Here is a 17,966-nt window from a genome sequence, read left to right on the forward strand (position 1 = left end):
GACCCATAAGCATCTGTGCAGGAGATAGTTTCACACCATCCATAGGAGCATTTCTGTGCTCTAATAGAGCAGTATAGACATAAGTATAAGGTGGGTAGTAACAGAGTACATTTACTTTGTTATATTTACTTGAGTATTTTTTTGGAAAAATCTTACTTTCAAGAGTAGATTTAAATGTGGGTACTTTTCCTTTAACGTGGGTATAAATTTGGAAGTGGATGCACGCACTAGTTGCATTTTGCTTCAGAGCCGATCGTTTGATGTCTCTAAAGAGTGCTGTTGTTTACAACGAGCGAGTGTGTCGGTGTTCTTCTGGAAGACTCTCCCAGTGCTGGTGGTTTCTACAGCGCGAGTGCAGCGGTGATCGCGAGCTTTGAGCTCTCAACTGCTGTTTTAACAGCAACAAATTCTAAAGGTATGTGTGTGTTGATGGCTGGTTAGGGGGCAGAAAAGTGAGTGCTTCAGTCTTTCAGTTCACTGTTCAGTGCTGCCGCGGTCATTCCCCTGTGCGCTCCGGCACTGGTGATGGGTCCTATTTCCTGAAAGAGCAACACAGGTGCGTTTGCGTCTTTTTCAAGATATCATTCCACCTGTGCGTTTCTGGATGCGGTCGTTCCCTTTTCCTCTCTGACGGTCACAATTGTTGCATCACGTGTTTGAGCTATATATTTATGTGTATATAAATATGTGTATATATATATTTATATGTTCAGCACGCTGAGGCAGGTTTTGTGGACGGCTCATGTTCTCATTGCGGGAATATGACTGTTGCGGTGTTGAGATTGAGATTCGCCTTAGTCCGTGAAAAAAAGACAGGGGTATTCGGCTTTGTGTCGACTTACGGGAGCCTAATAAAGCCATTGTTGTGGACAGTTTTCCTCTTCTGCATATGGAGGAGATGTTCGCAAATCCGTGCGGAGCTACGGTGTTTTCCACACTAGACCTCCAAAGTGCTTACCATCAGGTTGAGTTGCATGAGGAAAGTCGGAATCTTACTGCGTTTATTACGCATGATGGGTTATTTTGTTTCAAAAGGATTCCTTATGGACTGGCCTCAGCTCCAAGCTGCTTCCAGATGATGATGTCTGAAATCCTTAAAGGTCAGTCTGGAGATCATTGCTACTTAGACGACATCATGGTCGCAGGAGCAACACTTGAGGAACATGATGATAAACTACAATCAGTGCTGCAGCGAATTAACAAGGCAGGACTCAAACTGAACACCGCAAAGTGTCATTTCAGACAATCAGAACTATCATTTCTGGGTCACACGCTGTCTGAGAAGGGATTGCTGCCTGATGCTTCACATGTCTCTGCAGTGGCAGATGCCCCACCTCCTACTGACGAGGTTAGTCTTCGTTCATTTCTGGGTCTTACGTCATGGTATTCTAAATGTATACCAAACTTCGCTACCGTGGTGGAGCCACTGCGCATGCTTTTACGCAGCTCTGCTCCGTTCATTTGGTCACCTGAGGCCCAGGAGAGCTTTGAGTCTGTAAAAAGTCTGATCGTGAATAGTGCTGCCCTCACGCTTTTCAATCCAGAACTAACTACTATTGTGACCACAGATGCCTCAGACTATGGAGTAAGAGGTGTTCTTACCCAGCTGCATGCAGACAACACACAGAGAACAGTGGCATTTGCCTCACGCACCCTTACAGCAGCAGAGAGGAAGTACTCCACGGTAGAAAAAGAAGCACTAGCATGTGTTTGGGCCACAGAGAGATGGAGGACCTACCTGTGGGGACGAAACTTCATACTGCGGACAGATCACAGCCCACTGACCACTCATCTAACATCTAAGGGTCAAGGCAGAGCAGGTATGCGCATAGCCAGATGGTCAGCTAGGCTGATGGAATTTACCTATGACATTCAGTATAAGCCAGGGCGTGAGAATGTGACCGCAGACTGTTTATCTCGCTTACCGCTGCCTAGTACTGAACCTAGTTTGGAACATGATGTTGAAGTTGTAGCACTCACTTCCACAATTACTGCAATTACCAGCTCTGAGTTCAAAGCAGCATGCAATTCTTGTCCTATTCAAGCCGAGCTACGCAGATTGCTCACTTCGAAATGGCCAAAGTGTGCAAAGGCACTGGATTGTGTTTTACGGCCATATTTTCAAATACGGCATGAACTTTCACTCCAGGATGGATGTGTGGTGCGGGGGACCAGCCGCCTCCTAGTTCCAGAATGTCTCCAGCCCAAGTTCATCGTGCTTGCGCATGACACACATCAAGGCATTGTGAGGACGAAAAGGAGGCTGAGAGAACTCTACTGGTGGCCTGGCATGGACGCACAAGTGGAAATGGCTGTGAAATCTTGTGTTACATGCCAGTTACATGACAAATCTGCTGTCACACACATAACACCACTCCAACCTGTACCCTTTCCGTCTGACGCCTGGGAAAAAGTGGCCATAGACATCATGGGTCCTTTTGACGCAGCACCCTTGGACTGTCGCTTTGTAGTCACTCTGGTGGACTATTACAGTAAGTGGCCTGAGATAGCGTTTGTCTCACATCCTACCAACCTGTCTGTGATACAGTTCTTGTCTACTGTGTTTAGTAGGGAGGGGAACCCGAAAGAGCTGATTTCTGACAATGGAGTTCAGTTCACTTCACATGATTTCAAGCTATTCCTGCAAGCCAGAGGAATCGTACACAGGACATCATCTGTGTATTACGCTAGAGCAAAAGGGGAAGTTTAACGTTTCAATCGCAGTTTGAAGGATAGCTTACAAACTGCATCACTGGAGGGAAGAGGGTGGAAGGAGTTCACCAAAGACTTTCTGCAGGCATATCACGCAACGCCGCATGCCACAACACAGTGCACCCCAACTGAACTCTTGCATAGGAGACCCATGTTAACCAAACTTAACATTTCGGGTCTTCACTTGCCACCTGCTGGTAAACTGCTCTCACCTCAACAGCTGGCTTCGCATGTGAGCAAGAAACAGGTAAAAAGCAAACAGTACAGTGACCGAAAACGCAGCGCAAAGCATGTCTCATTTAAGTGTGGGTCTTATGTTCGTGTAAAGAGACCAGCAATTGTGCCAAAGACCCAGTCTAAATTTGGGAAACCCCTAAAGGTTGTGGGCAAGAAAGGACTATACACATATAGACTGTCTGATGGACGATGTTGGAATGCATCTCACCTGGCACCTGCACTTGTTCCAAGTAGAACAGAGTCAGATGAGTCAAGTGCACTGTCATTGTTTGACTCTGGGAACACTGAATTTTAGGGAGTGAACAACCTATAATGGCACAGCCTGTTCGGAGTAGGCATGCGCCTGCATGGACTCAGGAGAATGTGATGTAACATGTGATTTAACGCATTGCTAGCACATCATATGTGTCTCTGCATTATAAGAAAAGTAATGAATAGCTGTTCTGTGAGTATTTTGCGAGTACTGTTTGTGAGAGTTACATTTGAGTTTTTTGTAATTGCATTAATAGGTGACTACTTGTTCTGGGTTCAAATCATACTGTTGGGAGTAATATTATCAAAAAGAATACTTGTTATCTTGTATCCTTACTGTTACTAGTAATGAGTCACTGTCGTGGTATGTTTGTTCTTAAGAGAGAGGAATATGTGGTGTTCTAAGTAAGCCTCTAGAGGGAGCTCTGGTGTGTAAGACAGTAATGGAAAGATAGACGTGAAGAACATGTGATGTGGAAGAATAAAGAGACGACACGTTAAGTTCAGTAACGGTGTTAATACATTTATTTCGAGGCACTCAACATACTTGTACTTTCACTTTTTTTTCACAGGTTTTGGAGACTCTACCCACCTCTGCTTCTAGGTCACCATCTGTCTGAGTTGCACACTGTGTGAAGAGGCCATTGGTGATCCTGAGAGTAAACCCAATTCATCTGAACAATACTCAGAATCAGAACCAACAACATATTATAACACAGACGTAACTTCATAGCCTTTCAGTCGCTTTAGACCCAGAATCTGACTAACTTCTCATGAATTTTAGGTGAAATACGCAGAAAGAGGCAACTCAACTTCTCATTTGTGTCAAATGATAATGTCAGCGTGTCACAAGTTTCATTTCCCCGTATTCAATAACAAGGTTTAATTGACATCACCTCATAGACACTTCCTGAAATCCAACTGAATATAGTATTTTTTATATATTTGTAATTTTTGGGGAATTATTTGTACATTTTGAGACGACTGGAGTGTTTTCATTCTAAATGCATGCGTGGCACCATTAAGCATGGCATGGGAAAAGGTCTTGGGGATGATATATGTCTGCAAGTCATGCAGGTCTTCCAATGAAGCCCAACTTTGGGAAGAACTTAAGGAGGATTGGAAAGAAGTTGCAAAGCTGAAAAGCATGCACAATGCCCAGCAGGAGAATGGCTGGCAAAAACACAGGAGAACCAATAAAATATATATAACTGATTACATTGTAGTCAATGTATACTTTTTCCCTTGAGCTTTTTGTTTTCTCTGCCTTTTTTTCATAATAAAATGAAAGCCTTTTTTGACCTTCTTACCATATAATTTTGTCATATACCTTAACACACTAAAACATACTTTGTTGTTGTTTAATAGAACCTGACGTGCCATTAAAAGCAAATATTGTGCAAATATCCTCACCGGACATCACTTTAGGCCATTACTGTAGGCCCATCCATCCATTAAATCCACAATCAAGTAAAGTCACACACATTCCAGCAATGCATGTTGTTGTTCCAAAACACATTTTTAAAGTCCCCCTGTTGTGAAAATCAAGCCTTTAATTTTGTTTATATGTCTATGTGGTGTTTTTAATATGCTTTAAAACAAACCATGTGTACCACAAAACCAGTCACAAGGGTCAATTTTTTTAAATTGAAATGTATTATAAAGATTTATACACAAGCTTTTCATTGATTTTTGTTTGTTAGGACAGGACAATATTTGGCCGAGATACAACTATTAGAAAATCTGGAATCTGAGGGTGCAAATAAATCTAAGGTATTCTAAAATATCTTCAAGGAACATGGTCTATACTTAAAATCTATTTTTTGAAAAATCGATCATTTTGACCCAAACTGTTACAATTATGTTTTGTCTTGTCTGTGCCTGGTCTTGTTAGTCCTTAGTCCTCTTATTAGTTAACCTTCATCCACCTGTGTCTAGTTAGTTCCCTCGTTTAGCCTCGTTTACAAAACCCACCGCTCAGTTCAGTCCCTTGTCGGTTATTGTTCGTGTCTATGTATTACACGCTGTTGCGGCCTGTTTACCTGCCTGTGTACATTAAAGCTTTGTTAAATTTTTGGAATCAAGCTTCGTCTGTCTGCTTCATCAGCCAAAGTGTGACACAAACAATGTATTGTTGGCTATTGCCACAAATATACCCGTGCGACTTGTGAATGGTTTTGTGGCTTAGGGTCACATATGTCATTTTGGTGATTAAAGATGAGTTTTAGGGGATAAAATGTAAGATCTTGTAAACTTTCAGACTGGTGTGATAAAGCTCATAATTCTTGAGCAACACTTGTTGTCTGATGAAGGAATTGCTGTATTTGTGAAGCATTATTTGGTTTAAAAACACAAAGGTTATATGTATTACTTGTATTTACACTCTAATGATTACAATCTCAATGCATTTTTTCTGTGAAATGTCACTATCATTGGTCTAATTGTCAATCTTGATGATTGTTAATGATTTCTGCAAATAACATTAAGATTATTTTCTTTATTCTAAATTCTAACACCTCATTTCAACATTTTGTGTGTAAATCTTATCATTAACGCTTTAGTGATATCTACAAAATGCCTTAAATGCGTTTAGGGCTTCATAACTTCATAACTTTGCTACTCATAAGTAAATATTGTAGGAATTGCTATAATACAATAATACTATAATCTCATCTATATGATATTTACAGTCTGGAATATGCTGCTGTCATCAGAAATCAGAAGCAAGGTCACAGAGTTGTATGTCGGACTGACCTGATCTTGGGATCATCTTAACTTTGGATGCTCTGGTTCCATGGATGTGTTTTTCTCCAGTGGAAGAGGAAGTCCTGAGCCTTTATTAATCAGCATGAAGCTCTTCATGAGCACATCAGCCTGGAGCCTCCTCACCTCAGCAGAACATCTACTCTTCTACAAACACAGTGAGTTCAACGCTTTTAATGACTGAACTCTTTAGCATTAATACAAAAGTTTGATTGTGTTTTAGTTGTGCTTTCCTCTTGCCATGCCTCACCTAATATATCTAATATGTTTACCAAATGGGCAGTCTATAATATCAGTAGATTTCTAACATTAAAATGATCTGTCCGCCAGACAAACATCAAGGCATCTTGTGTACATCATGTTATTACAACCCAGCCTCACTTGGCCCTCGGTAAGCGGACGTATTCCCTTTGCCAAATCAAATTTAGAAGAGTATAATCCATCTGAGTTTGTGGCTTTTGATGTTTTGAGGCCAAGGGGACCCCCGGATGAAGGTAAAGTCTTACCTGTGTTTGCATGTAAACATGCCCTAACCAAAATAATTTACCACAGTCTGTCAGTGAGTCTTTCTTCTTCTTCTAGAAACACAAGCTGCAAGTCTCTCAGTATTGAGCGTTGACATGCGTGTGACGGAGAACAAAAAAGACCACAACACTCACAAGTACGTGAGCTCCAACCTCATTGTGCGCAGGAATAAAGAGTTCACCATCATCATCAAATTTAACCGGGACTTCAATGAACAGCAGGACAATGTGGAGTTGGAGTTCCTGATTGGTGAGATTCTGCATTCAGTAATGAATCTCAATGCATGATAAAGTACATCTGTAATGAAGAAGCAGTACATTACATTAGTACATTAAATATCACCATAGTCTAACACAGGTCATATCTGCTGTTTGCTCATTTCACAGGCAGTTCACCTGATGAAAACAGGGGCACCTACATAATTTTGCCCATCGGTAAAGAGAAAGCTGAAGTGCACTGGAAGAGTCGTGTGGTGGAAACACAAGGAAATTATGTGACCGTTGGCGTAACACCAGACGCCAGCTGCATCATTGGCCGGTTTCGAATCTTTGTTGTAGTTGTGAGTGATTTGGGAAAACAGCGCACTGAGAGGAACACTGAAACCGATGTCTATATGCTGTTCAATCCTTGGGATCCTGGTGAGTAAAACAGTAACGCTAAAGCAATAAGCCCTGTGAAGCCATGGTTTAAAGTGAATTTAGAAAACCCTCTTAGCTGTTCTAAATTCACTACTGTATAAACCACGGCTTCACAGGGCTTATTGCTTTTATAAAATGGATAGTCCATAAAAATGTAATTTAAATGTTGATGTGTAATGAGGTCACATGTCTATGTTTGTAGAGTAATTTACAACGGCTTCGAACACCAATAGGAATCAAGAGGCCCCTTTTATAAAATGTTGCATAGAAAACTGTCCTACATTTGACCTTACGATCATTTCTGAAATGAGCATACGTGTGATCCAGAGAAGGAACGTGCGCATAAAAAAACGTGTGTACGCCTCGCTTACAGAAGTGACATTTATGATGTTGAAATTGAGTGGAGTTAAATGGTTTCAGATTTCCACCTTGTAAACGGAGCCTAATCAATGTCATTTACATATATAAATAGCACCAGTCAAAGTCCAAATCCAAATACTTTAAGTAAACTTTACTTGATTTCCAAAGACCTGGATGTGGCTCTAAGCACTTTTCAACGTAAAAAACTGTTTTTGTAAATATGGACATTAGCATGGATTTTAGCGCACGCATGTTTTATAAATAAGGCACAAGGACCGGAACCATCCGTTTAATTAAACATTAATATTTTGAGCACTGACATAAACAGAGTTCATAAACAAATGTTTATGACGCATCATGTATATTGCATGTTTTTCTTCCCAGCGGATCACGTGTACATGGACAAAGATGAAGACAGACAGGAGTATGTTATGAACGATGTGGGGATCATCTACAATGGAGAATTCAATAACATTACCTCCCGTTCGTGGAACTTTGGACAGGTTGGCAGTAATTTTCCCCCCAGAAATAAACAAATCTTCTCCTATTGAGCTCATGTCCATATGCTATTACTAAACTCTTTCCCTGCCAGAGTGTTGTGTTTAAGTTGCCAGTCAGTGCCAGCATTTTTAATCATATTCACAAATCTTTCATGGACCCAAAAATATTTTGTTTTATGAATATGTAAACATTGAATACTTCAAAAGAGAGAACAGTTTTAAACAACAACAACAACAAAAAATGTATTCTAAGCTTTATTCTTTCAACACTTGAATGTGTGTAAATTTAGTAAAAAACAAAACAAAACAAGGAAGGCATCAATGCATGTCCGATTCCAATGTTAGCTTTGCTTTCGGTATCCTGAGGTACCTTCATCTGATTGATTTTAGAAGGCAGCATTGATGCATCCTTCGCTACCTTTGATATCCCACAATCCTGTGCTTTCCATTTTGTCATTGGTGAGATAAAAAATACAGATGGCGTCTGAAAGGTTCGGATGCTGGTCAATTTGGTGAACCGTATTAGTGGTCTAACGTAGGGAAGTGTGATTAAGGGTTTAGTGGGCAATTTGGATTCAGCCATGGTCTAATTATTGGGAGATGTGAGGGTCTCTACCATTTGAGAAAGTGTGCCGGCTAACTTGGATCATGTGTGCCTCGATAACAAATCACATTACATCCTTGGCGTCATTGAATTTCGTTCAGAGTTATCCATTAGTCAATCACTATTTGCGGATACCATAGAAATGAATGAGAAGTAAACTGAATCTGACCTATAGTGGAATTGTCTGTGACTTCTCTTATAAAACAGAAGATATTAGGTGTAAACTCTATAAAATAGATCAATCCAATTCAATTGTTTAATAGCAAACATATTGAAGTTTAGCCGATGATGGGCTGTCCATTAATTAAATGATAAGCTGACAAAATATTCACATTAAATGTGAAGCCTCTCCTCAATTGACACCCATTAAAAAACATCTTCTGGTCTCCTCCACAGCATTACACTATTTTTTGCTGAGCTTGAAGGCTTGTCTTAAAGCGGCTTTGGCTAAACTCTGGCCTTCCAGGACCAGGATTTGACACCCATTAATTAACTTCTTATATGTTTTCCTGTAGTTTGAAGAGGGGGTTCTGGATGCCTGTCTTTTGGTTTTGGATACTGGGAAAGTACCACTACTTTTCCGTGGAAGTCCCACTGAAATTGTTCGGCAAGCATCAGCTCTGGTATGATTTGATAATAGTTATCAAATTATGGACAATTCCATTTTATAAAAATACACGTACATATAATACATGTTGTTTATTTAGGCATTTTGGTGGTATATATTTTCAGATGAACGCCCAGGATGATGATGGTGTCCTGGTTGGCAACTGGAGTGGCGATTACTCCGAAGGCACAGCACCGACTGCCTGGACTGGAAGTCCTGAAATCCTGCTCAAATATGCCAAAGAGGGTGGTGAGCCTGTGTGCTTCGCTCAGTGCTGGGTTTTTGCCGGCGTGCTGAACACTCGTGAGTATGGCCACAACGCGTTCTTTGGGGCGTCCATTTGAAAACTTTTTCTTCATGACAGTTTAAAACATTTTCAGAATGAAGTAATTGTATTCTTCTGACATTTAACACCACATTTTACTCATAGACTCTAAAAAAATATGGATGTAGTGTCCATGACGTCACCCATAGGTTTCTGAAGAGCATTTTTTATGCCCAAAGTGGGCGGAGCCGGCCGTTGCCATCTTAGCAGGGCGTCACCGTGCGTCACTCCTGGATAACCGAAAATGGGCAAAAGAGGCGGTTTAGCTGAGGTGACGTAACGCTAACAGACAGCAGACAAACGGCTAGTAGTGACAGCAGCGGCAATCCACCTGTCACTCAAGTGGCCACACCCTTAATTATATAGAACTTTAAGGCTTAATATAATTTAAACGGATGAGTTATAAAAAAATTCACCCCCCTCACAATTGTCATGAAGGGCACAATTATAGCTATATAGACAAAAAAACACTTTTTGTACCAGGCTGTAAACACATTTGTTTCTGCTGTAAAGTTGGACATATTAACATGGGATATGGAATTGACTCTCTTTTGGAGCCTGTCTCTACTGGCTAGTCGTTGAATTGCAGTTTAAGTCACTTTCGTGTTGAAATTAAGAGAAAAACTGGAAGGTTGTCGCTTGATTTTACCTCATATTTTCTCATTTCTGTTCAACCTTCCACCCAGTTGTGCGCTGTCTCGGGATCCCTGCACGGGTCATCACCAACTTCGCCTCTGCTCATGACAACACGGGCAACCTGAAGACAGACATCGTGCTGGATGAAGACGGGAAAGTGGACCGAAGCCGAACAAAAGATTCAGTCTGGTGAGATACACAAATAGTGTTATATTCAAGTGGTTCTTCATACTATACTGCGAAAAATGGGTGCCTTGGTTGATATAATTTGCTGTTTTATCTCAGACATTGCATGATTTTTCCGTATTGAGTTAATGTACTATAAAGCCAATGTTATATAACCGACAGGTTGATTAGTAATACAGTTTTTCTTGAAGGAACTACCACTGCTGGAATGAGGTGTACATGAAGAGACCTGATCTACCGGAAAAATTCTCTGGCTGGCAGGTGATCGACTCCACCCCTCAGGAGACCAGTGATGGTATGATCCTTGCCATGACTTATGGCACATCATAAATATACCTTAAGTTATATACAAATTAGTTTTCTTCTCTCATTCAGGTCTTTATCGATGTGGCCCAACGTCTGTCAATGCCGTCAAAGAGGGAGAGCTCAGCTATCCGTTCGATGCAAAGTTTGTCTTTGCAGAGGTAAGAAAGATGTAATTTAGGGATGTGCCTGAAGCCAAAATCCAAATTCGGAAAGGCATGGAAAATGAATAGCGTATTCTATGGAACTTTTAAAGGGGCGTGGTTAGGCTTACTGCGGTAGTCGGTTACATTACATTACATTAGAATTCACTAATCACGTGAAGATTGTAAGAAGAGATGACCGACACTACGTTGTTGGAGGATTTGGTGCACAACAGATCTTATCTTGTAAAATGTGTGGTCATTGCTGCCGCTCCCTAGAAAGCAAGAGTAAAAATCGTGTGCATTCAAAAGCGATTTTAATAACTCGTATAATATTGTTGGCGGCTCCCGGATACCCCCAAATTATATACAATATAATTACCCAAATATATAATTCAGAGAGTACAATAAAAATTTTCCTACCATTTCATATTTTAGAACACGTCATTTCATTTCCGAATATAGTATTCAGCTTCGGGCACACCCCTAATGTCAATTCTCGTTGATGTTTGTACCTTTAGAATTAATTTACAAGACATTAAAATCTTAACTACTGCACAAGCAAAATGGACAATAAAAAAATAACTTTCTCCTGTCTTCAGCTGAACAGTGATGTGATATACTATCAGTCTAATAAGCAGGGAACAATGAAGATTCTCAATGTGGACACAGCTTATATTGGAAAGCTCGTTGTGACAAAAAAAACAGACAGTAGCGACTATGAGGACATCACTTCTACCTATAAATATCCAGAAAGTAAGTTTTATTTCACAGCAGTCTACAGAATCAAAAATAATTTTTGAAGGACCCTGGTCCTTGCGTTGGAAACACACAGAGTACCACCCCAAAGTCACAAATTCCTGGGGAAAGTTCCAGCGGTGGAAACACGGCTTTAGTGACTAGGAAGTGATTAGAAAGAACCTTTTACCTTGCTAAGGTTGACACGCAGAATTCAATTCAAGGGCCTTGGTTCACTAATTTGGTGGGTTTAATGGCCTTTTGTTCGCAACTTCAATTGGTCTCCAACATCTCTAAAGCCTTGAATGTTTATTTATCCTGGGTAATTTGATATTCAAGGGAAGTCCAAATAAATTGTGTTGCCTTCTGGATTCTTGGATTGACAGTTTTACAGCACAGCTGGTTTCAATAACTCAAAAGCTCTCTAGAGTCACTTAGGAGACTCCGTAGAGTCCTTCAGTTATTTAATTATTCAACAGACTTCCATAAGGATGCCAAACAGCCTATGTACATGTGCACCAAACAATAGTGGTTTGACTGATTTTGTGGGAAGCAGTGGAAAATCCCAATAATTTACCTTCATCCCTTCTGACTCTAGAAACCGTCAAGGAGAGAGAGGTTATGCAGAATGCAATGAGATCGGGCATTCGTTCCAGGGATTATTTGCCACTCACTGAAGCAGGAGTCACCATCGAGATCCAGGCCGACTCTGTAAAAATGGGCGATAACTTCAAGCTGACGCTGAACTTTAACAACCAGACCAGCCGGACCTGCACCATCAATGCTGCCATCACTGGCAGTGTGGCATTTTACACAGGCGTCGTCAGCAAGACCTTTATGTTTGAAAACAAAGCTGCAACTGTGGAAGCCTCGAAGAGTGAGTCACAACTGTTTCAGTAAAACCGCACATTACTTTGAGATTGAGCTCTAAGGAACTCTAGGAACACTGTTAATGGATTAGGCTACAGTGTGATCATAATATCTTTACAGCTGAGTCCCTGACGGTAGATGTCAAAGCTTCAGAGTATACACCACACCTGGTGGAGCAGGGACAACTGCTCTTTGTGGTGTACGGGCTCATTGAGGAAACTGACATGTCCCACTCCACAATGAAAGTTATCACTCTCCAGCCTCCTAAACTCACAATGATGGTAAATATCCTCAATAACCATTCTTAAGGGAACTCGTGTGTAGGGCTTGGTATTTATACATATTTCAAATTTGATTAAAACTATGATTAAAATTTGATATTGATTTATTTAGAAATAGTTCATGTATGTGTACAATTTGCGTAATGGGATAACCCAAAAATGACAACAATATGCAAGTGGTATGACCCTGCCAAGTTGACCTGGTGGACGATAAACAACTACAAAATGGATTTTAATAGGTCTAGTGATGGTAACTGAATGCGATTCATATGATCTGTTGTCACACAGAGGTGGTAAAGCATACAATTTCCAATCGTTTGAGATGAGAAGACTAGTACCAGTACCAGTAACAGGCGAGGGGTGTGTGAGAAAGTGAAGTTAGTGGAGAGGGCAGCAGGTGTGGCAGTGTCCTCTGGTCTAATCCAGCTCTCAGTCAGAGCCAATTGGCTGAGACCTGAATGACTAGAAATAGATGTAATTAAATCAGCTTTGTTTACAGCAGACTGGTAATTCCAGAGACCAATGGGAAAAGAAAATAAAGTACTAGAAGACACAGGAAAGGTACGCAGGTTGCTATGATTGTGCTGCCTCCTACGTGTGACATTTAATTTACGCGTGTTAGTAATAGTAGGGATTTGATAATACATAGTGAAAGAGAGGTCACAAACAGAAAAATGAGAAGAAAAGTAGTGTAGAAGATAAAGGAAATAACAATAAAATAATACTCAAGTTGCTCGGTGGAGTCGCGCAGGTAGAGTCGCTGGTCTTTACACTCTTAGGGCTTCACGAGGGCTGCCGTGGTATACTACTTGCTTTTTGCGGGGCAAAAACTAGACAGTGTGGCTATTTCCTGTGAAAGAAGGGTGTTGAAGAAAGGTCAAGCAATTAATAAAGATATGTCACACCCCCTACACCAGGCATATGAGGTCTTGCCATCAGGGAGAAGGTTTAGGTTACCTTCTTTCCAAACAAATCGAGCCAGTAAGACATTTATTCCAACTAGCATTACATTGATGAATAAGAAGTTACCTGCAGGACAGTACTTTAAATAGCACCATGCACTTTCTTTCTAGATGGACTGTCAAAGTATGCACAACCACACTTTTGTATCATAGTTACGTGTAGTGGGGTTGGAGTTTTTTGTCCTGAGCTGTGTATGTGTAGGGGTGGGGTGGTTGGGGTGAGGGAAATTCTGTTGTATATTTTGTTTTGTATTCTATCTTGTCAAATTGTTGGATTGTCTTTTGTATAAATGTATCAGACGTACTGTATGGTGCAGAACAATTTTTCGAAAGGATAAATAAATCTCTAATCTATTCTAATCTTTATAGCCTACTCACCTGAAATGTCATTATTGAATACAGCTGGACACGTCTCACTAGCTAAACTGTTTACCTTGTGACTAAACGCAAACAAACGAGACATCACCAACGAGATTTCAGCTCGTGAGCACAGTAATCAAACATTTAACCTATTAACCTATGTTTCCTATTAACTACAACTGCATTTAAATCAAATGAGAAAAGATTACAAAACACTTACAGTTACGATCACCTTCTGTTGCTTGACTAATTCTTTCTGCTTCACCAATAACTCAGTGACATCTGCTTGATGGGAGTTGCGTGAATAAAACTTAACAAAGCATTATTTTTGCCGCATTAATTAATTAAAGTACTGATGAAAAGCACAATAAGGGCTTGTTCACACAAAAATGCGTTTTTTTGTAGTTGTTTTTTAGAAAATGCGAGAAGCGGGCAGGGGAATGGAATGGAAAACGTCTCAAGACGCGTGTTTTCAAAAGTTGAACTGATTTTGACATTTTTTGGATAGATTTGGATTTATGTAATCCTGGTCACATATTTATTATGTTCTAATTTTAGATAAGATTTTCTTACCTGTGTACATGTACAAAGAACTATGTAAAAGCACTAAACATTTGTTGGTGTTTTACATTATAATTCATCCACAGATCTCTGGAAACCCCCAAGTTGGCAACGATCTCACGATCAGTGTGGATTTCCAAAATCCCTATAATTTCATCCTGCGAAATGTTCAGCTCCGCGTGGATGGACCTGGTCTGATACCAATCAAAATAAAAAATTACAGGTAAACTTCATATTTATATCACACTGGCTGGTGAAATATAGCAAATACAAATGCAAATGAATAAATAACTGTCTTGTCAACTACACACCCATTAACATGCCCAGACATATACAAAGACAAATTTTGTTATTTTTGTAGTTGTCCATATACATTTTTCATATCTTGTTTTAATTATAATTATCTTTTTGTGTGAAAGATCCTGTTTATGTTGCGATCAGAAATGGGAATACTGTACATACAGTACAAAACTAAATACACCTTTGGTATTCCCAAAATGTTATGTCTCTTATGTCTTCCAATTGCAGCCAGATATTACCTGGAGGCTCAGTGAAATATACAGTGTCGATGGTTCCTCGAGCTCCTGGAAAGAAGGTGCTGATGGGGTGTCTAGACTGTCCTTTACTGAGACAGGTCACCAATCAGCTCGAAATCGAAATATTGAAAGCTGAATAACCGCCAACAGTGAACAAGAGATGGAAGAAGAAAGGAAGAGAAAACACAATTGCAGAGTTTCCTGTTGCTTTGCTTCACCAATTTTGTTTTGAAAGAGAGTCAAATGATCAAATATTACATTTCTTTTAGAGCAAATTCCTCCTATTCACCATAAAGAAGTGAAACTTATGTCGTTTCAAACCCATGTGACTTTCTTCTGTGAAACTTGATTTTTATGAGTGTGTGGAAAAAAGCAGGGTTTTTAGTCCATACAATTAGTCATATAGGTTTTTGATAAACTGAACTTTTAAATCAGCAAGTGTGAGAACTGTAATACTAGTGACATCCATTGAAATCTGTAGCGATCTCCAACATGTTTTTGTTTAGGTAATACTAACTGTATTAATCACTATATATTGTTAATTTTCTCTGCTATAATGCCATGGACTATAAGCTTTACTAAAGCAAAATAACAATAAACATTTAGCATTAAAGCTTTTTTTGATGAATGGAATTATTTTTATTGCACATTTTCAGTTGAACACCACAACCTCATAATTGCAAATTTACGAGGTTAATAATATGAACTGAAACAGAATGGGTTCAGTTTTAATAACTGCTTGTCCATCTGTGGAAAGGATACTTTTTTTATTATATTATTCACAAACAGCTAAAAATTAGCTAAATGAAGACATTCCATAGACTTATCCAAACCCTACAGACAACTTTCTGCATTTTTACAATAAGAAATGTTATATATTTATAACATTTTTACAAATGAGGGTATCCCCAAAAAGGAGGTTGTCACATTTAATTTTATGTGAGATTCACCCAACGCTTTTACAAATAAAGTTTCTGACAGATTAAGCTCAATTCTGAGGACCAACACTCCCCAAGGTATAATTAAAGAGATAGTTCAGCCAAAAATTAAAATTCTGTCATCTACCCTTATGTCGTTCCAAACCTGTATGACTTTCTGACTTGTGTGGAATACAAAATAAAAAAATGTGTTGAAAATTCTAAAATGAGACAAATGAGGACATTGTCACAAGCTGGATAAAGTAGCTCATAAAGAGCACAAAGAAATAGTCTTTAATTCAGTAATCCACAGGAGATGAGGTATAAACACAGGGAAAATATCTGCTTTACAGATGAGACAGGACAAAGAACTGACCAAAACTGGGAGTACTTATACCAAAACTAAACAAGGGAACGTCTCGGTTATGTATGTAACCCTCGTTCCCTGAAAGTATGTCGACGTAACGATGAAACTGGTGTTAAAAGGGTGTTAAAACACATTTTTTCGAAGGCTTGATTGTGTTTGTGGGGTGCACTGTAACATGTGTTCATGCTTCGTTTTTAAAAAATTGCATTATTTTTCATATATTTTACCTTTATTCCACACTGCTCTGCCCCTCCTTGTAAAAACGGTCTGATGGTTTCCGGGTTCTATGAAGCCAGTCTCTCAAAAATACGTATTGGGCTCAGATTGGTTAGCTGGCCCAGTGTGTTCGCCAATCGCCTGATTCGCTAACCGCCTAGTGTACGTTTTCCGGAAACGTCACGCCCCGTACCTTTACTGGCAGTTTGTGCTTTGGTGTATTATAAATAATGCCGTCAATAAAACCAATCGGACCCGGGGAAACGTTAGTGAAGATGATCGAGCAGAACATGTTCAAGAACGGCTGTTAAACAACGTTTCAGAAAGGTTTGTTTTTTGTTGTTGTTTCTGTCTCATTACTTTTTAGATACGCTGTTATTTAATTGTATTATAGTATTACAAAAAATAAGCTTCATAAACAAGAATTTCATATAATCGTTTTAACAAATTATACTGTTATTTACGCGCCGATGCTCACAAGTCAGTGGTTAGTAACTTTTTGACTCCGACTTCGTCTACTCCGTGCGTTTCTCTGCCCAGGAGGACGCGATCATCTCTGCCTTCATTCACTCCGGCACCGAGGCAACACCACGGACCCTGGGTGATCCCACAGCGGAAGACACGAGCCAGGACCAGACCAAGGACTTCCCCCCCCCTCCCGGTCTTCGAGATCTCCACCCGGAACCGCTTCTCCCCTCTTCGCGAGCCGGAACGTGACGCCGCCGTGATCATCGGCACTTCCATGGTCCGTCATGTCCGTGCTACCTCAGGTAAGCGTAAGGTGCGCACTCACTGTTTTCCTGGTGCTCGTGTTCTTGATGTCGCCGCACAGATTCCCGAGATCCTGAACGGTGACGAGCGCGTCGGAGCTGTGGTCCTACACGCCGGGACGAACGACATCAGGCTGCGGCAGACGGAGGTTCTGAAGAAGGACTACAGACGCCTGATCGAGACGGTTCGCAGCACATCGCCTGAAGCAACTATCATCGTGTCTGGACCGCTTCCCACGTACCGACTAGGACAAGAAAGGTTCAGTAGATTATTTGCTCTAAATGAATGGTTAATGTCATGGTGTAATGAACAGAAACTGCTCTTTGTAAATAATTGGAATCTGTTCTGGGAGCGACCTAGGCTCTACCGTGCTGATGGCCTGCACCCCAGCAGAATCGGAGCGGCTGTTCTGTCCGACAACATCTCCAAGACGTTACACACCATATGACTAGTAAGTCAAAGTCCAAATCACAGTCTTTGCTGTCCCAACTTAATTGATATAAGTAGTGTAGAACATTATATAGAAACTGTGTCTATTCCTCGCTTAGTGAGGCCAAACAATAAATCTAGTGTAGGATCTAGCAAAAATCTTATTG

At 40.3% G+C, this 17,966-nt stretch overlaps 1 protein-coding gene across 2 annotated transcripts; it reads left to right on the forward strand.

The window, feature by feature from the left end:
- The first annotated feature begins 6,086 nt into the window (after positions 1-6,086).
- Positions 6,087-15,710, forward strand: f13a1a.2 (coagulation factor XIII, A1 polypeptide a, tandem duplicate 2). 2 transcript variants are annotated; one of them, XM_077244093.1, is made up of 15 exons: positions 6,087-6,122; positions 6,295-6,458; positions 6,547-6,738; positions 6,876-7,127; positions 7,872-7,990; positions 9,107-9,214; positions 9,324-9,501; positions 10,210-10,348; positions 10,537-10,640; positions 10,721-10,809; positions 11,394-11,547; positions 12,128-12,406; positions 12,520-12,680; positions 14,650-14,786; positions 15,092-15,710. In XM_077244093.1, the coding sequence occupies exons 2-15, from the start codon at positions 6,323-6,325 to the stop codon at positions 15,237-15,239; spliced, it is 2,196 nt and encodes a 731-aa protein (XP_077100208.1). In that variant the 5' UTR covers positions 6,087-6,122; positions 6,295-6,322; the 3' UTR covers positions 15,240-15,710. The 2 variants fall into 2 exon arrangements, with proteins under 2 accessions (XP_077100208.1, XP_077100209.1); XM_077244094.1 differs by having other exon boundaries at positions 6,556-6,738.
- Positions 15,711-17,966: the final 2,256 nt, after the last annotated feature.

Source organism: Siphateles boraxobius, unplaced genomic scaffold (assembly GCF_051911475.1).
Source record: "Siphateles boraxobius isolate OS27281-9 unplaced genomic scaffold, OSU_SipBor_1 26, whole genome shotgun sequence".
Taxonomy (NCBI): domain Eukaryota; kingdom Metazoa; phylum Chordata; class Actinopteri; order Cypriniformes; family Leuciscidae; genus Siphateles; species Siphateles boraxobius.